Raw genomic sequence first — 21,319 nt, 5'->3', positions numbered from 1 at the left:
AAGAGCCCCAGTCCCTTTTAGTGGGGAATGATATTGATAAACCAATTCATTTTTCTTTTGAGAGCAATGACTTTGTGGGAGAACTCTTAGATGGAATTCTTGTAAGAAAACTGGGTTTTTGGAATTACACATGTATTTCCTCCCTTCTTTCCAGTTTTTAGGAGGAAATATAAGATTGCTTTTCTCTGTACAACCCCACTCTCCCGTCCAATCCAATCTTCTCCATCATCAACAGCTGCAGTCCTGAAGTGTGGGTAAAGTCATTGATAACAGCATCAAGATAGAATTTTTTCTCGTTTCCTGAAATGTTCACTTATTCTTAGAGGAATAGTATTTACTGTTCTTATGGATTTGGGAGGAGTTAGCGAGGGAATGGGGGCTAGATCCATGCCTAATAGGGCTCCTGCAGACTATGGAGATAGGTTTTCACCAACGGTCTGGATGCTGTTTGAGTTAATGGCAGAGGGTTTCTGTGTTTCTTTGAGCTCAGACTAATGCAAAGGAACAGGAAAGCCATTCCTTTGAGCTACTACCTGAAGGTATTTGGTTTTTCTCCTTTCTGAAGGCTTGGAAACGAAAGAGAAAAGTCCTAGCCGGCTCTGATTACAAAAGCGAGCTAGTAGGTTAAGCCTGAACAGCTCACTCAAAGCAGTTTAAAGTAACTTTATTTTTGATGGAAGGAACCAGAAGTATGGCTCTATTAAATCCATATGCTTAGCAGTGGTCTTTGAAAACCTAATCTGGCCAGTGAATTGCCATGGCCTTTCATACCACTTTGCTGGTAAATGACTAAATCTAACTGAAGTGATAAAGTGTTAGATGCCCCTCATTTATTTTGCTCTTTTGTACACTTTTTAATGTACAATCTATCCTCTTGGTCTGATTAAGTCTTGGTGGGCATAATATACAAATAATCCAATACGACAAACAAGCCAAAGAAAACATAACCTAAAATGACAATCAGTAAAAGGAGTAGAAAATGTTATTTCTACTATTCAGGTTCCTTCAAATGTTCTTTCCAAACCTTAGACAGGATTTCCTAACCTGAGGTCCAGAATGGCCTTGACAGGTGAGCAAAGCCCTTGAGATGGTACGCACCATTCTAAAAATGCAAGATGAATTTTTTTCCTCCTGAGGACAGTCTATAGTCTTCATCATATTCTAAAATAATATAATCGCTGCCTTTTACTAAGTCCTTGCCATGTGTCAGGCATGTTATGGATGAAGAAAGAGAGGCCCTGAGAGTTTAAATAAATTGCTTAAGGTCACCCATCAAATCAGTAGTGGAGCTGGGATTTGCACAAAGATCTGTCCTGTTGCAAAGCCCATTCTTTTCACCCCACACACCTTGCAGGACTGCCTCGAAGGAGTCTGTGGCCCCCAAACAGTTATGAGCCACTCTCTTAGAAGCTTCCTTTGAAGAGAATTGCTGGTGCTGATAATCCACCTGGGGAAATTAAGCTACCACCTATGGTCACTGCCTGTTCACCACTGAAGGAGCTGTAACACCATAGAAATTCTTCTACCTCCATCTTGGTGTCTGACATCTTGGAAAAAGAGGGCAGTTATCTGAATAAATAGGAGTGGTTACTACATGTCTAGCTTCAGCTTTTGCCTAATAAATTGCTGTTTATGGTCCATAGAAGGATTATGACCTTTCAAAAATAAATTTTAATGAACACATTGCTAGGTTACAATTCTCAATAGATCTATTTACACATAAACTATATATGTGTATATTTATATATTCATGAGAACAAGGCTTTGGGGGAACATTTGCTGAAAACCATGAATGCTACCTGGGCTTAATAAACAAGTATTCACTGTAGTTGGAGATATCTCAGGAATATTTAAACAGTGTAGTGATAAATAATAATCATGGCAAAGGTGCTAGTCATTAGTAATTTAGTTTTGGAGTAGTTTTTAAGCATCTTTCCTTTATTAAAAAAATTACAAATGCAGTAAATGATTGTGAATAAAACAAACTCAAACAATGCAAAAATACATGAAGCATAAAGTAAAACCTACCCTGCGTCCTCTCCACAGAGGTGTCTATTATTTTTTAGAATTTTTTCCTATGGATTTATAATGTGTGTGTGTATGCATGGGTGTGTATGGATGTGTATAGCTAAAAAAATAAAAATAATATATGCATATTTACACATAGGTTTACAATTTGATTTATTTTAACTTAATATTATCATGGACACATCAGTAGGTTTATATCCACCTCATCCATTTTGGGGCTTCCTATATCCATTTATAGATGTACTATAATTTATTGAACTAACTCACCACGGATGAGCATTTAAATTGCTTCCAAATTTTTGCAGTTACAAGTAATGCTACAATGAATTTTCTTGTACACACATCTCAGTATACATGGGCTTGTAATTTCATAGGACACATTATTAAACATACAATTTTAAGAGAAAAGGATATAAGCTTTTACAATTTAAGTTGATTTACCTTTTTTGCTAGTTATTTTATTAAGTTAACTATTCTTTTTTTTTTTTTTTTTGTGGTATGCGGGCCTCTCACTGTTGTGGCCTCTCCTGTTGTGGAGCACAGGCTCCGGACACGCAGGCTCAGTGGCTGTGGCTCACGGGCCCAGCCGCTCCGGGGCACGTGGGATCTTCCCGGACCGGGGCACGAACCCGCGTCCCCTGCATTGGCAGGCGGACTCTCAACCACTGCGCCACCAGGGAAGCCCCCTTTAAAGGACTTTTAAGTTGTATCCAGGTTTTAGCTGTGACAAAAATCTAATGTATTTTTAAAAGGAATGGATGGTGACTGGAATTTCTTGAAGTGATCATTAGGGACTGATGAGAAGCTAAAATTCCTCTCTAGGTAAATTGAGAGTAATTTCCTAATCTCAGCTCAGACACATGATCCAACAAAGGATTTGTTCTGACTTGTGCATGTATGAAGACAAAGAGTCTTCCTAAAGGTATGTAGATTAAATCACTCTTAGTTAATGCATTTGAGAAATCCTTTCTTGGAAAAGAATGAAGTAACATGAATTGAGTCCATTCTGCAAAATCTACCCTGTATCAAAACATAGGGTCCCTGTGTGTGTGTAGCTATTGATTTGCTAAGATTTATTAATTAATCTAATGCTCCAGCTGCTTTGAATTACTTTATGAACTAACCATTCTTAAAATATGCAGAGATTGACTATATAGTTTATGTACTTTCTAAGGCCTTTGTCTGGCCCACTATTAAGCCTTCTATCCAGTTATCAGCTCTGATAGGAAAGGTTTCATTGGGATGGGCTCTTCTAGCTAAAAGGCAATTTGGTTTTGCCCCCGTACATCAATTCTCTGTGCTCTCCTCATTTTTCATCACGAAAGATAAGCAAGAGCTGTTTGTAGTTCATTCAAACCTCCTTATTTGTAGTCTCCTGCAAAGGGTGACATTCACCTATGGATTCAGAGACGGAAGCTTCCAGCCTGTCTCTCTCTCTGTTGCAGGATTCATTTTTCATGTCCTTGCCTGGAAACTGAATACAGACAACATTTTGAAAACAGTTTTTTTTTCCTCATCATCTTAAAGATGCTCATTTCATATTTTTTCTACCCCACAGGCAGATGTGTCTGTGACAGTTTCTGGTCACCATTATCTCTCACAAATCTAATAAACACGCTCTGAATTATATTTCCAGAGGTCGTGATTGAAAGAAAAATCAGATGCAAAATGTGGGCTAGAAAAACGCAAAGATTTAATATGAGGTGATATACCCAAATCACAAGCAGAATTTGGTACCTTAGCAAATGTTCTACTTAATATTCTGTTGGCAGGTACATCCGCAACAAAATGCCTCATAAATATGCAGTTACTCTATACCTCTGTTCTCCAGCTCCCAATGATTACAATAATACAATTTGGTCTAAAGTGAAAGAGCAAATGGCAATTAAGCCCACAGGCCCCTGTGAATTAGCATGGGTTATCACCACTTTAAAATACAGAGACAGCAAAGCTCATGCAGACCATTTGTGCAAGTGATCACTTGTTCACAAATGGGAACAGGATGAATGCGGCAAAACATGTTTGTAAACCCTTCAAAGATGGAGGCCAGACTCCATGGCTTCTGTGGTCCCTGCAGTACAAACGGACATTCAGTTATCGTTCAACTACCTGCACGGTGTGGGCTTTTGCATTTGCTTCTTTTAAGTTGAATTTTTATTGAGATAACTGTAGATTCATATGCAGCTGAAGATCTCTTGTACACTTTGCCCAGTTTTCCCCAATTGTAACATTTTGCAAAGCTATGGTATAGCAACCAGAATATTGACATGGATACAATCCACTGATGTTATTCAGATTTCTCTAGTTTTACTTGTACTCATTTGTGTGTGTGTGTGTGTGTGTGCGTATTGAGTTCTATACAGTTTTATCACCTGTGTAGGTTTACGTGCCCACCACCACAGTCAAGTTACTGAATGGTTTCAACACTGCAACCATCCATCGTGTTGCCCTTTTATAAACACACCCACCTCCCTCCTTCCCTTTCCCCCCACTTCTGCTTCCCATATCCCTAACCCTTGACAACTACAACTAATCTGTCCTCTGTTTGTAAAATTTTGTCATTTCAAAAATGTTAATAAATGGAGTCATGAAATATGTAACCTTTAAGGATTGGCTTTTTTTTTCCCACTTAGCATCATTCTCTGGAGAGTCATCCAGCTTGTTGTATGTATCCATAGTTTGTTTCTTTCCTTTGCAGAATAGGATTCTATGGCATGGATATATCACTGTTTGTCTAGCCATTTGCCTCTTAAAAGGCATCTGGGCTGACTCTAATTTTTGCCTATTACAAAAAAAAAAGCCTGCTATGAACATTTGTGTACAGGTTTCTGTGTGAGAATAAGTTTTCATTTCTCTGGGATAAATGCCCAAAAGTGTAATGGCTGGGCATTATGGTAGTTACACATTTAGTTTTATATAAAACTATCATATTGTTTTCCAAAGTGGTTGTGTCATATTTTGTTCCACCAGCAAAGTATGAGTGGTCCAGTTTCTCTGCATCCTTGCCAGCATTGGGTGTTGTCACTATTTTTCAATTTTACCCATCCTGGTAAGTGTGTAGTGATTTTCATTGTGGTTTTAATTTGCATTTCCCTGATGCCTAATGATGTTGAATATCTTTTCCTGTGATTATTTGCCATCTGTATAACCTCTTCAGTGAACTATTCACGTCTTTTACCGATTTTTCTCATTTTTATTGAAGTATAGTTAATTTACTATGTTTTGTTAGTTTCAAGTGTACAGCAAAGTGATTCAGTTATACATGTATATATTCTTTTTCAGATTTTTTTCTATTATAGGTTATTACAAGATACTGAGTATAGTTCCCTGTGCTATACAGTAGGTCTTTGTTGTTTACCTGTTTTATATATAGTAGTGTGTATATGTTAATCCCAGACTCCTAATTCATTGCACATTTTTTCATTGGGTTTTTTATTTTTAATGTGGAGTCTTGAGAGTTCTTTATATATTCTAGTCCTTTGTTGGATATATGCTTTGCAAATATTTTCTCCTAATCTGTAGATTATACTTTTATCCTTTTCACATGGGCTTTCACCAAGCAAAAGCTTTTAGTTTTGGTGAAGTACAATTTATTGATTTTTCTTCTTGTGGATCATGCTTTTGGTGTCATGTCTAAGAACTCTTTGCTTGGTGTTATTTGTATCCTCCAGCCTTACTGAACTCACTTTTAAGTCCCAGGAGGTTTTTTGTGTTTTGGGTTTTTTTAGGTTCCTTAAAGTTTTCTACATGGACAATCACATAATCTGCAATGCCTTTTCTTTTTAAACATCTTTATTGGAGTATAATTGCTTTACAATGGTGTGTTAGTTTCTGCTTCATAACAAAGCGAATCAGTTATACATATACATGTGTTCCCATATCTCTTCCCTCTTGCGTCTCCCTCCCTCCCACCCTCCCTATCCCACCCCTCTAGGGGGTCACAAAGCACCAAGCTGTTCTCCCTGTGCTATGCGGCTGCTTCCCACTAGCTATCTATTTTACATTTGGTAGTGTATATATGTCCATGCCACTCTCTCACTTTGTCCCAGCTTACCCTTCCCCCTCCCCATATCCTCAAGTCCATTCTCTAGTAGGTCTGTGTCTTTATTCCCATCTTACCCGTAGGTTCTTCATGACCTTTTTTTTTTTCTTCTTAGATTCTTCTTAGATATATGTGTTAGCATACGGTATTTGGTTTTCTCTTTCTGACTTACTTCACTCTGTATGACAGTCTCTAGGTCCATCCACCTCACTACAAATAATTCAATTTCGTTTCTTTTTATGGCTGAGAAATATTCCATTGTATATATGTGCCACATCTTCTTTATCCATTCATCTGTCGATTGACACTTAGGTTGCTTCCATGGACCTTTAATCCCTATGGATCCTGGTTAAAAGGCTACTGACGTTTGATTGGATTACCTCTATTTGGGATATGAGTGATTATTCAAGGAATATTGTTTCAGGGCATGGCTGTAATTGGGATCCCCATTTGGTTTCAATGCCTAGGCTTGCAAGGGTGCCTTCATGTTTTGGCTTAGCACTGTGATTCTCTCTTCTAAAGTTTGTGTCTGACTATTTTGGGTGATTGCTTTCTATTGAGCAGCTCAGCATTTGCAGAACTTGGCTTTTATTATCTAAATTTGCTAATTCTTGATTCTTTTAGGTAGAGTCTCTTCTTTCTCTGGGGTTTGTGATGATTCTGTGTAAATTGAGGGCATGCACTTATGGGTACTGGATAATTGAAGCACTAGCACACACTGTCTTATTTCTTCTCTACATATTTCACCGGTGGAAATCTCATCTTCTCAACACTGAACCTCTCTGGGCCTAATCTCTAAATGAGGGGATTGAATACAATCTCCAACACAGTGCTAAAATTCTGTGATTTAATTAAGGAAGACTTGAGTTTTTATTAATAAAGACTTTAGAGGAAAAAACTTGAGACAGTAATGTCTCTGGAAAAAAAAACACTTTCATCTGAAAGATTCAATGGGAGGTTTTCTGAAATATACAAATCCAGGTTGTAAGTTAAAATGAAAGTTGCATTAATTCCTAGGAGATATCTGGTACTTAAAATGCCACCTGTTTGGCAATTTTGTTCAACTCATCAGTTTTTCTTTTTCTCAATCTTATGCTTCTTTCTGAGATGCTTACAGGAAGTGTCAATAACAATTAACATCTATAGCTCAGCCCTCTCCAGATAAAAATACCATGCCTAACTCCCATCTTCTGTGTTCTAAAAGGGTTTACTTGTTATGGATTTCTCTAACAGTGCTATTTGAATGCTGCATCAAAGAAGATAACTTAGGCTTTTGTGCTATGTAGTGTTTTATTGTCTTCCTAAAAAGTTAACACGGCTCAATCATTAATCGTTTGTAAAGAATGGGAATTGTGAAATTTTCTCTCAACAATTAGTGCATTCATAGGGAGCGATTCAGGCCCTGGGATGCCACACTCCTCAAATGTGATATAAGTGACACTGTAACAGGTTTGCTAAGCCAGTTGGCTGTGGTAGAGCCATCTGCAAAAATGGGAGCCAAGATCCTGACAATTCTCCTTTTACTTGCAGTTATGGAAAAATTTGAAGGCAGAAGCTTAAAATAAATATTGTGCTGCTGAAATGTACCGGTTTCTTGATACTGCCTAATAGGATGTGAATCTCTGATAGTTGAAACAATGCTGTAAAATTAAGTAAAAAAGTACTTCTTATATCACTTTGAGTTTTCTTTTTATAAATGTGTGAACTTTTGTCTACTCATCTATACAGTTAGTTGCAGGTTTCTGATTGTCACTCATTCTACTTGCTAATGACCACAAAATCCCAAAGAATATCCCACACACATCTCATAATTTCTATATATGCAAATTAAAAGTAATTTTAATGCTCGAGACAGTGAAATAAGTTACTAGATTGTCTACCACCATAATTATTCCTACATCATAGGTATTATGCTTCCCAGATAGATAAATTCAAAATGCTAATTTCCCAGTGGTAAATATGCATGATTTCATTTTGGGTGATTTGAACTGGTAAAAAATTATGACTCAGTGTTGAATTTTACTATGCACCATTTTCACTTGGATGTTCCACCATCATTCCAAATTCCACTTATCCGAGCCTGAAGTGGGTGTTTTTCTTCCAAGTGAGCCTGCCCTCCCAATTTTCCTATTTCTATGAATATCACCACTGTTCTCCAAGTAGCCCAAAAGCAAAAGTCAAGTTCTCTGACATTTCTCTGTCTTCATCTCTTAAACCTCTTCGCTAACATAAACTGTCAGGTCAATTCTTCCTTTCCAATAGCTGTAGGATTAGGGTTCCCCACACTACTCTCATCTCATTCCAAGCCTTCATCATTTCCACTTGTTCAGTTAGCCTGCAAATATTTATTGGACATCTACCACATGCCAGGCCCTGTACCAGGCACTGGGGATATAATGGTGAGTGAGCAAAGAAAGATGAAGGCTCTACCCATAAAGTGTAGTGAGGAAGACAGATATTAATAAGCACACACACATGAAAAACTGCATCTGTGACAATTACTATGAAGAAGAGGTATGGGGCTTCCCTGGTGGCGCAGTGGTTGAGAGTCCGCCTGCCGATGCAGGGGACACGGGTTCGTGCCCCGGTCCGGGAAGATCCCACATGCCGCGGAGCGGCTGGGCCCGTGAGCCATGGCCGCTGAGCCTGCGCGTCCGGAGCCTGTGCTCCGCAACGGGGAGAGGCCACAGCAGTGAGAGGCCCGCGTACGGCAAAAAAAAAAAAAAAAAAGAAGAGGTATGAGGGTTGTCATAAGAGGTATGTATAAGAACCTAGAATAGATTGGTTTGACCTAGTTATGGAGGCAAAGGAAGGCAGTCTTCCCTGAAAAAGTGATGTGTGAGCGAGATCTGGAGGAAGAATAGAAGTTAATCAGATGAAGAAGGCTGGGAAGATCATTCTTAGAGGCAACAGGACATGCAGTAGTCTTGTGGTGGGAAAATAATGCCAAGTATTGCAGGACTAAAATGAGGCTGCCGGGCTGAAGCCCAGAAAACAAGGGAGAAACTTAGTACAAACTGAGGCTGGAGAGGCAGGTAGAGACCAAACCATGCATAGTTTTTTTAGGCTCTATTAAGAAAAATCTTTTTAATCCTATGAGTAATACAAGGCCACTAACGGGAGCTGAGTATGTAAAGGTGTGTGTGTATGTGTGAGAGACACGTGATCAAATTTGCATGTCAAAAAGATCATTCTGATTGCATTATGGAACAGATTGGAGGGGCCCCAAGAGTAGAGGCAGGATCTAGTTGGGAAGCTACTGTAGTAGTCCAGGTGAGAGATTGATGGTGGCTTGGTCAGAGTGGTAAGTGATAATGGTGGGGATAAACAGGTGGAGTAAAGAGCTATTTAGCAGGTAAGATCCATAGGACAAGATTATGGATTGGCTATAGCAGGTGAGAGGAAATGAAGGAGATGGAGGGAGAGGGTTTTGGCTTACACAATTAAATGTATGATTCACTGTGGGAATATTGAAAGAGAACCCAGTTTGGAGAGAGTTCAAGTTGGGGCGTATTGAGTTGAGGTGTTAATGAGATATCCAAGAGATGATGTCAAGTGAGCAATTAGTTATGTAAATGTGGAGCTCAGAATAGAGATATGATCTAGAGATATAACTTTGAGATTCATCTGTGTATATGTGTAAGTTGGAATCCTAGATGTGAAGAAACTATAGAGGAACTTCCCTGGTGGCGCAGTGGGTAAGACTCTTCGCTCCCAATGCAGGGGGCCCAGGTTCGATCCCTGGTTGGGGAACTAGATCCCACATGCATGCTGCAACTGAGTTTGCATGCCACAACTAAGGAGCCCGCATGTGTCAACTAAGACCTGGTGCAGCCAAATTAATTAATTAATTAATTAATTAATTAAAAAAAAAGAAACTATAGAGTGAGAAGAAAAGAGGTGCTGGGACCAAGCCTTGGGGAACCCTGATATTTAATGGCCAGGTGAAATAGGATGTGTCTGCAAAAGTGATAGCCAGAAGGAGTGGCCAGAGAAGTAGGAGAAAAACCAAGAGTGCATTATGTCATAGAAGTCAACTCAAAGAATATCTTAAGAAGGAGGGAGTGGTCAACATTATCAAAAGCTGTTGAAAGGTCAAGTGAGATGAGGACTGAAAAAGTACCCATTGTATTTGTCTACATGGAGGCCATTGGTGGCCTTAGTGAGTGCTGTTCAGTTGAATGATGATGGCAGAAGCCAGATTACTGTGGGCTAAAGAATGGGTCAGGGGAGCATGAAGACAGCCAGTAGAGATCAATTTTCTTTAAAGAAGTTTGGGTGTGATGGGGAGGAGAGTGACAGGGCAGTACCTGCAGAAGGATGTGGGGTTTTTATTTTATTTTGTCTTAGTTATTTATTTTTTTAAATAAATTTATTTATTTTATTTATTTATTTTTGGCTGCTTTGGTTCTTTGTTGCTGTGCGTGGCTTTCTCTATTTGCAGCGAGCGGGGGCTACTCTTCATTGTGGTGTGCAGGCTTCTCACTGCGGTGGCTTCTCTTGTTGCAGAGCACGGGCTCTAGGCACATGGGCTTCAGTAGTTGTGGCACATGGGCTCAGTAGTTGTGGCACACGGGCTTAGTTGCTCCACGGCATGTGGGATCTTCCCGGGCCAGGGCTCGAACCCGTGTCCCCTGCATTGGCAGGCGGATTCTTAACCACTGCGCCACCAGAGAAGCCCGGGGTTTTTTCTGTTTTATTGCAACAGGCTGGAACATGTTTTAAATCAGGAGGGGAAGGCTCCTTAGGGAAAAGAGGGATGACTGTTGGTGTCAGCTTTCTGAGACGGTAGCACAGCTAAGTTTCTACCTGATGACTTCCATTGTTTTTTCCTATGAAATAAGAGGAAAAGGTTACTTGATAAACAGTGAGGGTAAAGTTTGAGAATGGGGAAGGTTTTCAGTAGTCATTGCAGAGAGTAGGAGCATAAATTGACCAGAGAAAAGTGGTAGGCTGGATGGGCAGTGTGAATAGCTTATTTGAGGTTGGTGATCATGAATTTATAGAAATACTAATTCATCCTCCTGTGTGACTGTGCCCATCATTACATTAGAATGCAGGAAGAAAATATTGTGAAACTTCTGTTTATATTTATTTTTATCATATTCTTTTGGCATATTTTGAGTATGTTTATAATGTACATAATGTAAGTTTATTCTACATATGTATACATTATTGGTAAATATATATACATAAATGGCATACGTTAAAGAAATTTTAATCTTGGGGTCCCAGGTCAAAACATTTTCAGTTTATAGTACTGAGATGAATAATAGGCATTTGACAACAGTTAATCATTTTTTGAGCGCTTCCTATATGCCAGGTGCGATGCTAAGTATTTTACATGCATTAACTCAATTCTCGAAACAATTTTTTAAGGTCAGTGTTATTATCTCACATTACAGAGGAGGAAATTGAAGCACAGAGAGGTTAACTAACTAGTCCAAGATTACATAATGAATAAATAAGGGAGCCAGGATGTAAGAATACATCTATTTGAATCCAAAGCTGGTCCTCCTTTTTTTGGAAGACTTTAACCACACAATCCAATTTCTGTAATAGATATAGGATGATTCAAGTCATCTATTTCTTCTTAAGTGAGTTTGACCACTTGTCTTTCAAGAAATTGGCTCATTTCCCAAAGTTAATCCTCTTACTCAGTGTACTACTCTACTATGCACCCCTCTTTTAGGAGTGCCTATATTTTTTTATGGAGACACGATTGGATGGATATCCTGTTACTTAACGAGGGCATTATGAGAATCATATATAGATTTTGGAAAGTAGAAAATCATCTTAAGAAAAACCAAGTAAAAAAAAAAGAAAGGGGCTTCCCTGGTGGCGCAGTGGTTGAGAGTCTGCCTGCCGATGCAGGGGACAAGGGTTCGTGCCCCAGTCCGGGAAGATCCCACATGCCACAGAGCGGCTAGGCCCGTGAGCCATGGCCGCTGAGCCTGCGTGTCCGGAGCCTGTGCTCCACAACGGGAGAGGCCACAGCAGTGAGAGGCCTGCGTTCTGCAAAAAAAAAAAAAAAAAAAAAAAAAAAAAAAAAAAAAAAAAAAAAAAGAAAGAAGGAAGGAAGGAAAGAAAGAAAAAGAAAGAAAGAAATTAAAAAAGAAGGAAAGAAAGGAAGGAAGAAAGAAAAATCAAGAACAGTTGGCCCTTGAACAATGTGGAGGTTAGGAATGTCAACCCTCCAGAGTAGGGAAAATCACGTTACAAATTTTTTTTTTGGCTGCGCCACGTGGCATGTGGGATCTTAATTCGAACCCCGCACCCCCTGCAGTGGAAGCGCAGAGTCTTAACAACTGGACCACCAGCGAAATCCCCCCATTACAACTTATAGTTGGCCCTCTGTATCTGTGGATTCTCCATATCCGCTCTTCCACATCTGAGGATTCAGCCAACCGTGGATTGTGTAGTACTGTAGTATTTGCTATTGAAAAAAAGCTTGTGTATAAGTGGACCCACACAGTTCAAACCCTGTAATTCAAGGGTCAGCTGATTTGATTTATATCTGATACTTATCTCCTCTTAAAAATATGAAAAACCATTATAGAGCTGTTTCTTAAAGAATTGTCTCTGACTTCTAAAGTTGAATCCAAAGTAACACATGCTTTGTAATTTTTCAGTTGTTTCTGAAAATATAGCAATTCAGGAAACAACTACAACTCTTTCACAACAAATAGATTTGACAACACCATTCCAAGTTACTGGACTAAAACTGCAAAAGATGGTATATTCTTCTACGGTGGTGTCTAAAAGCATGCTTGTATTTGCAACTGATTATACAACCAGATCATATTTCAATACAACATCTCCACCTCTGGAAACAATGACTGCACCAAATTTTTTTAAAGACATCCATAGCTGAGACAGCTACACTCGCAGCAGACATTTTGTCTACTTCAGCAGCCATTGCTCTGTCTACCAAGAGTACCTCCATAGGCCCTACTACCAATTCCATGAAAATAAGTAAATCCCCATCTTCAGAGGGCACAAGGACAACAAAAATGGCTGAATCCATTGCCACTGAGACCTTTCATCCAAGGGTAGCTACTAATTTTCTGTACACATCTGGATTTACCAAGAGTTCAATTGCATCCAAAACTTCAGTGACTGGATCTCAGTTGGCTGTTATGAGGACAACATATTTATTCTCATCTATTGACTCAACATCCGTGTCTACAACATCTTGGCCCAAACACAAATCCACAGGTATGGGGGCACTCCCTATCTCCACAGCTAGCCAGGAGTTCCTTGCATCTACAGCTGCTGGAAGTGTACCTCAGTCCACGGTGGACCAGACTTCAGCTACAACTACTCACATTGGGACTGCATCAGCACTGCCACCTGAGTCTGTGCTCCTCTCCACAGCTGTTCCAGTGGATTCTGTATTTCCTAGAAATCAGACGGCATCCACATTGGCAACAACTGATATGGAAATACCCTTTATAGTTTATTCAACTAGGTCTATTGAAATGACACCTGCACTAAGAACAGTTGAAACAGAGCCGGCATTTACAAATTTCCAGGATGTCTCTTCACCCAGAGTGGAGGGCACAATATCTACCTCCATGCCAAAAGAGGCCTCTTCCGTGGCCCTTTCTTTTAGGACATCCTCTCCATTCACCAGAGCTCAGAGTGTACAGACAGTTATTGATGCTGAGACTACACATGCAGCCTTGACTACTGGGATAACACTTGCACCTACAGTGGCTGAAACTACGCTTTACCCCACAATCACTGGGCCAGTATATACCCAGAATACACCCTCCGGTGGTGAAAACATGCTTCCTCTGATTTCCACTAGATCAGCTTCCACATCCAAGGTGTCTGAGTCTGGTCCCACATCAGTAACTGATGAAGGTAACCATCTATCCTCCACCAATGAGATCATTTGGACTTCCAGGCCAGAACAGACCCTGTTGACATCAGCATTCCATGGGAGTACTTCTAATACAGAACATTCATCCACAACTGCTAATATTATCATCCAACCAGAAGCATCCACAGAGTGAGGCCACTACCACTGCTGATGTTACTACCGACAGATATACAGCAGTTCTATCCAAATTGACATCTCCGTGGCTTGCTAATTTCTCCACAGTTTCTGGAGCCACATCTGTAACCAAATTGCCTGAGTGTAAACTTACCAGCTTACTACTAAAACCCACATCTATGTCCACAGTAGCTGGAAATGAACTTCTTTCAACACCAAGGGAGACAGTTTTTCCACCAGTAGATAGAATATCTACCCTTGCTTATGTTGAACCAAATTTTTCTACTGAGGAGAGTGCTCCTGAGAACACGCAAACAGAGACAAATGGTACAATTGCATCTGGAGAGACAAGAGCCCCTGTTGCAGAGTCTGCAACGGCACAAAGATTCAGAACTGCTGTGACAAGGAAAGAAACCACTTCCCATTTTCTTAAGGGAAAATCGACTGTAGCAGTGACAACCGAGGTTTCTCCATTTGCAACGACACTGGAAGCAACAGATGAATCTGTTTCCCCCCTTCCTGGTATAGAGAAGCTGACTACCCGATTGGATAATACAACTGCAACTACTGAAGCGAGAGAAAGTTGGCTTTCTACGAAACCGGTGAAAACCACACCTAAGAATTCACCTAATGGAACTACAGAAATCTTTAATTCCACCCACATCTGCACAGCACATTGGACTTCAGAGACTCTACCTGAGGGGAATCCAGCTCCATCTCCCACTTCTGGGAGCACACAGACATTTTCTGAACCCCTGGGTGCTTCCACCACAAGGATACCGAGGACGAGTTTTGCCACTATCCCTACAGACAGGACAGCTATGTCCTTGACTGCTGGTGCCTTGTTTCCACAGCCTATGGCCACGCATTCCTCAGCAACCCCTGTGCCTATTACCCTGTGTTCTCACTGCCAGCTAATGTCTCTGCTGTCACCTCTATGATGCTGTCTGAAGAGACTAAGGTTACCACGCCTGGGCCTTCTACACTGGCCAGGGCTTCCTCCACATCTCTGCCCTCAGATATCTCAACTCTGTCATCAGCTGCAGTGACCACAGCATCGATGCCGCCATTGGATCAGAGCACTTCCACAACCAGCGGTACCGTGCCTTCCCACAGAGACTCCATCCACACCACTTCCGAGGCCACAGGGATCTCTGTCAGGATGACACCCATGGCGGTTCCCTCTCTGACAGAAACTCTAGTCCCCTCGCTGAGGCCTCCCACTCCTGTGGCAACTAAGGCTGAGACCACCATTCTGTCCCCCTCAGTTGACACAGTAACCCTTTCCACACCCACTCTTGGCAGCTCCAAAGCTCTCCCTGACAACGCTCCTGTTGTGTCCTCCACTCATGTAACCTCAACTACGTCTACACCATTAGCAACCCAACCCATAGCTCAAGTGCAGGAGACTTCTACCCCTGCTCTCAGCTTTCCATACACTTTCAGTGGTAGTGGACATGTTGGTAGCTTGGCTACCGGCACCACAGACGCTTCCGTTGTTGATGACACCATGCCCTCACACACCTCTGCCAACAAGCTGATTGCTTCACTCTATGGTCACGTTTCTCAATCTTCCACACATCTTGTAAACACACTGGTCCCCACCTTATTAGTGACTGACACTTTCTACCTTATCTTCTGACAAGGAGCAGATGACCACCTCCCTGGGAAAGACCCCTAGAACTCTGAAGGTGACAGAAATGTCCTCATCAAAGAATCCTCTTATTTCAGACTCCCACAGTACTTCATCCTCGGAAATGACAGACCCAGGATTTGCTGAGGCCACAGAAATTTCCAGTCACCAAGCACAGTCACTTTCAGAGACTCCGTTTGTGACTCCACCTAATGAGAGTCCAACTTCATCTCCCGCTTCTGGGAGCACGCACACTCCACCAACAGCAGATGTCCACCTTTCAGAAATGCCTACCAGTCTGGGCAAAACAGCTCTCCCTTCACAAGCTCTGACAATGACCACACTTTTGTCTCCTGAAAAAGAGAGCATGAGTGCCCTCTCAGTATATACTCCCAGGACTGAGCAAAAGATGCTAAGCACTACCTCTGTGACTCACCCGTTCTCACACTGCCAGGATACTTCATCTGCAGATACCATAACTTCTGGGACAACCAGGATATCAAATCCTGTAAACAATAACACAACTCCTTCACGCTTGCTTTCATCTAGCACTCAACCTGAGGTGTCTTCAGTTGCCTCTCCTATTTTTGAAAGCACACAGACCTCCCCTGAGACTCTGTCTCTTTCCACACCTCGACTGTCTAATGCCAATTTTACAACTATGTCTCCTGACAGGATCACTACAGCCCTCTCTGCTCCAAATGTACCTACAGCACTTCTTGGGAAAACCGCTATGGCAACGTCCATTCCCATCTACCAGAGGTCCCCACGTCCAGTTAGTGTCACTGCCTTCACCTCCAAAAGTGTTTCTGACACTCCCACGGTACTAATGACTGAATCTTCTAAAACAGCACTCGCAGATTGTTTGAAAAGTCCTTCTGTAGCCACTTCTGGGCCTGTGGCTGAGATGTCCTCAATGTCAGCTAATGACTCTGCGCTTCCACCTTCTGCTGTTTCTTCTGATGCTTCCACAACAGGTGGATCATTCTATACTTTATTGTCTTCAATTACCCCCAGGCCTTCTATGACCATGCAAACATCGACATTGGATGTCACACCTGTGACATATGCTGGGTCTACTTCAAAAAGCACCGTGGCTTCCTGTGCTTTCACTACTTCAGAAATAACCGAGGTGTCCTCCAGGATCACACCCACATCCTTTTCTTCCCCAACAGAGCCAAATGTTCCTTCTGTGAAAACTATTCCAACCACTACAATGGCTGGGATAGTGACTGCACTCGTAAGCACCCCTGCCTCTCCTCTACTCAGTTCTAAGAACATGAAGCTATTTCTTCCATTCCAAAGACCATATTTTCACCATTTCTATCAACAACCCGACAGCCATCACAAGGGTACGAGGCCACCACTCTGGGCATATTCTCTGGGATTACTAATAGCTCTCTATCTACTGTAAGCAGTGGTAAAGTAACAGTTCTCACAAATACTTATTCCAGAATTGCCAACCCTGAAAGTGTGCTTTCATCTACTCCCTCAGAAAATCCCCACACTTCCTTGAATATTCAGGTTTCCCCCTCTTTGACTGGCTTTAAGAGCACTCCTGGACCCACAAAAAGTGTAAAAGCCACCACTTACCGTTCTTCAAATAGAGAAAAGATGACTTCCTTGTCAGAAAATACTTCAACAGCCATGACAAAAGGTGCCACGTCTGTGAATGCACCTGTTTCATACCCTCCCTGGATTCCATCCAGTACAGCTCCACCCTCTTTGACACCATTTCTTTTTTCACCTCAAAGTACTGAAGCCGAGTTATCTACTCCAAAGACTTCTTTTCCTCCTACATCCCAAATGGTTAGTAATGGTTGAATGGTTGAATTGACCACACCTGGTCTATTGGTGCCATGCTTCTACCTAGCCCTACAACAACATCTGCATGGAGCAGAATCCCAGCTGCATCAGCATCCCTGACATTAGTTCTTCCTAAGCCCACACAGGACTCCGTTCTAAATATAGCCACCACTACATCCACTGCTACTGGAGCCCCATTTCCACTCATACCCACTGGAGTAACACATCCTCCTACAGCAACTGTGTCTTCACTACCGTCTTCCTCTTTTGAGACAACCTGGCCAGACTCCACACCTTCCTTTTTATCTATGGAAACTTTGACTTCACCTATTGCCATTAAGTCCAAAGGTATGTTCCACAATATATGTAGCATAACAGAATGCATGCATGATGGGATGTCTGTTCTCCAAGGGAGCCAGTTCTCTGAAGGCAGAAAGGTAAAAAGAAGGGTACAGCTATTTCTTATTTTTTTATTTATTTATTTTTGCGGTACACGGGCCTCTCACTGTTGTGGCCTCTCCCGTTGCGGAGCACAGGTTCCAGACGCGCAGGCTCAGCGGCCATGGCTCATGGGCCCAGCCGCTCTGAGGCATGTGGGATCCTCCCGGACCGGGGCACGAACCCATGTCCCCTGCATCGGCAGGCAGACTCTCAACCACTGCGCCACCAGGGAAGCCCTAATCTCCTTATTTTTAATTACAGTTTCCTTCTACAATATTGAAATGAGCTTCTCTGTCTTTGATGAAGAGCTAAGGATCCCTATTACCAGGGTTGTAAAAGAATTTGCAAAAAGTTGGTAAATAATCTTTTGAATATTTATGCTACATAAAAAATACATGAAAACAATATATGACTGAGTAGATTAAAACTAGGCTACACTGTTTTTCTACCTGTAATACATTTCACAGCAAATTGGTTTTGATTTTTTTTGCTGCAAATTTATCCACTCTATAATCAACACCATGAGGATGTATGAGGTCTCTCTTTCATAGTGCAAATGCTAAAAGCTTTTATGGGATGTTATTATTTTAATTGGTTTAGAACTGTACATTTCCATCCACTGACATGAATTCTGGGTCTTTGCCAAATTTCCCTATTTGGGGAGCCTAGGAGAGCCGTGATAACATAGCGTATGCCATTATACTTAAAATATTTTTGTTTTCTGCATTTTCATTTCTCCTCTCTTTTACATAAGAGATGTTTCAGTTATCCTTACATTTTTCTGGTAATAAGAGTAATACGTAAAAAATTCAGAGACTAAAATCTGAAACCCAGAAAGTAAATATCCTCCCTAATATCGCTTTCTGTATTAACTCCTCTTACCAGTTTAAAGTATATTCTTTCATATTTTTTCTATACATATAATAACAGTGATACATGTGTGTTCTTTTACAAAAGTAATTAGAATCAGTAATTACGCTATTCTGCAACTTGCTTTCTTTTCACTTAACCCTGTATCTTTGAGCACATTCTTGCTGGTAAATATAGATCTACCTCATATACTTTAACATGATTTCACTGGATGGTTGTATTGTAGTATTTCTTTTTAATCCAGGCATCTTTTGGTGGACATTTAGGTTGTTTCTATTTTTTTCTCTATTTGGAAACAATGCTGACAATGATGCCCTTGCAATAAATTTGGGGGGCACTTGAGTATTTCTGTAGGATAAATTCCTAGAACTGGAATAGCTGGATCAAAGGACATGAATATTTCACATTTTAATAGCTATCACTAAGTGACCTCCCACCAACAGTAAACGATGATGTCTGTTTCCCCTCTCTCCCCATCAGCATTTATTTTCAACTATATGTGACATGATTATAAGTGCTTGAAAATGGGTGGGTGTATTCATCCACCAGGGCTGCCATAACAAAATATGATGCACTAGGTGGTTTAAATGACAGACTATTTTTTCTTTTTCTGTTTCATTGAGGTGTAGTTGACTTACGACACTGGGTCAGCTTCGGGTATATAGCAAAGTGGTTCAGTTATGTATATATTATTTTACAGACATTTATTTTCTTACAGTTCTGGAGCTTGGAAGTCCAAGATCATGGTGCTGGCAGGGTTGGTTTCTGGTGAGGCGTGTCTCCTTGGCTTGTAGATGGCCATCTTCTCACTGTGTCCCCCCACATGGCATTTTCTGTGTGTGTGCACGCAGAGAAAGAGAGATCTCTGGTGTCTCCTCCTCTTCTTATAAGGACACCAGTCCTATCAGATTAGGGCTCCAACCTTATGACCTCATTTAGCCTTAATTACCTCCTTAAAGGCCCTATTTCCAAATACAGTCACATTAGGGGGTTAGAGCTTCAACATGAATTTTGGGGGGACACAGTTCATCCCATAACAATAGGTGAAATGTAAATTGAAAAGCTCAGGGGAGAGATGGAGATGTTGAACCGACTGAAATAATGAATGCAGCTTAATGACCACATCATCTCAGGTAACTTTACTGGGTTAAGAAAGAGCAGCAGGAATCCTCAAACTGATATGTTTTGTCTTTTACAGTTGACTTCTATATTTCAGGACAGTGAATTTGTTCTTGCTAATCTGGCTGTTCAAATTAAAAGCAGGTCTGTGAGTGTCATCTACTGTGGGTCTGTTTCTATCCCGAGGGGATTTCCTTTGTTTTTGTCTGAGATTTAGAGACTGCTGCATTTTGAGTTTCATCTTCCCTTCTGAGTGTAAGTTCTCTTTGGAATGAGAAAGAAGTTTGTATTATTACTGTAGGGTGTAAAACCAATGGGAGAACAAAACAGAAGAAAGTAAATAGAGGAAACAGTAGAATTGGACTCAGTTACCCCTAATACCACTTTTAGCTTTAATATGCTATGATTGTGTGACTTAGGGGAAAAAAATCATGTCTTAAAGGGATGAAAGGCTAGGGATGGCCATTGCATGAGGATGTATAAGGCCTTTTACTTTTGGATAATGCACTTTCAGGAATTAGAAATTCCAAGGGAACTTGAAATGTTTAAAGTGAGGAATGCTGGTTAGTTCAAGACCTGCCTGGGGCACAGATTTGGAGAGGTGATTGCAGTGAAATTGGCAGGCACTGAGTAGTATCCAGAAGACCATGACCAAGGCAACTGGTCATCTGGGAAATATTTTCTCTGCTCCTGCCCTGCACATATACTAGTCCCCTGTCAAAGGAACATCCAGAAGAATCCCTTTGAAAAATAAGCACGGTTCTGGTATACCATGGTGAGCTGATTTTTTAAAACATTGAATGTGACTGCCTGTCTTCCATACCCTGGGATTTTGGTTTCTTTTGCATGTTCAAACATAAATGGGTTCAAGAAGGTTCATAGAATGTAATGGAAGTAAATCCATGATAGGTTATTAAAAGAAAATTGGAGGGCTTCCCTGGTGGCGCAGTGGTTGAGAGTCCGCCTGCCGATGCAGGGGACATGGGTTCGTGCCCCGGTCCAGGAAGATCCCACATGCCACGGAGTGGCTAGGCCCGTGAGCCATGGCCGCTGAGCCTGCGCGTCCGGAGCCTGTGCTCCGCAACGGGAGAGGCCACAACAGTGAGAGGCCCGCGTACCGCAAAAAAAAAAAAAAAAAAAAAGAAAACTGGAAATGTCTGGAGTATACAACATTCTTTTAAAGAAATGTGTCTATGATTTTTATTTATCACCAAGGTAATATGTGGTCACTGTAAAATCTTAGAGCTTTATAGAAATATATAGCATGGATAGCAAAAATCTTCAGAAACCTGCCTTTCCCAACCTACTCTGGTTAACAGCTTATTTTATATATTTCTCTAGATTTGTTGCCATGTGTTTACTAAGAGAATGGGCTCCC

At 41.1% G+C, this 21,319-nt stretch overlaps 1 protein-coding gene across 1 annotated transcript in view; it reads left to right on the top strand.

The window, feature by feature from the left end:
• Positions 1-21,319, top strand: part of ADGRG4 (adhesion G protein-coupled receptor G4) — a 139,162-nt gene that overhangs the window by 17,932 nt on the left and 99,911 nt on the right. The window contains 10 exon segments of the mRNA XM_060086393.1: positions 12,703-12,914; positions 12,916-14,061; positions 14,063-14,966; positions 14,969-15,696; positions 15,698-16,985; positions 16,988-17,514; positions 17,547-17,859; positions 18,214-18,303; positions 18,917-18,921; positions 20,021-20,085. Of these exon segments, the coding sequence (XP_059942376.1) occupies positions 12,703-12,914; positions 12,916-14,061; positions 14,063-14,966; positions 14,969-15,696; positions 15,698-16,985; positions 16,988-17,514; positions 17,547-17,859; positions 18,214-18,303; positions 18,917-18,921; positions 20,021-20,085 (5,278 nt within the window).

The sequence above is a fragment of the Mesoplodon densirostris genome, chromosome X (assembly GCF_025265405.1).
Source record: "Mesoplodon densirostris isolate mMesDen1 chromosome X, mMesDen1 primary haplotype, whole genome shotgun sequence".
In the NCBI taxonomy this organism is placed as follows: Eukaryota; Metazoa; Chordata; class Mammalia; order Artiodactyla; family Ziphiidae; genus Mesoplodon; species Mesoplodon densirostris.
Note: the sequence above shows the minus strand (reverse complement) of the source record. Positions and strands in the feature narration are given on the sequence as shown.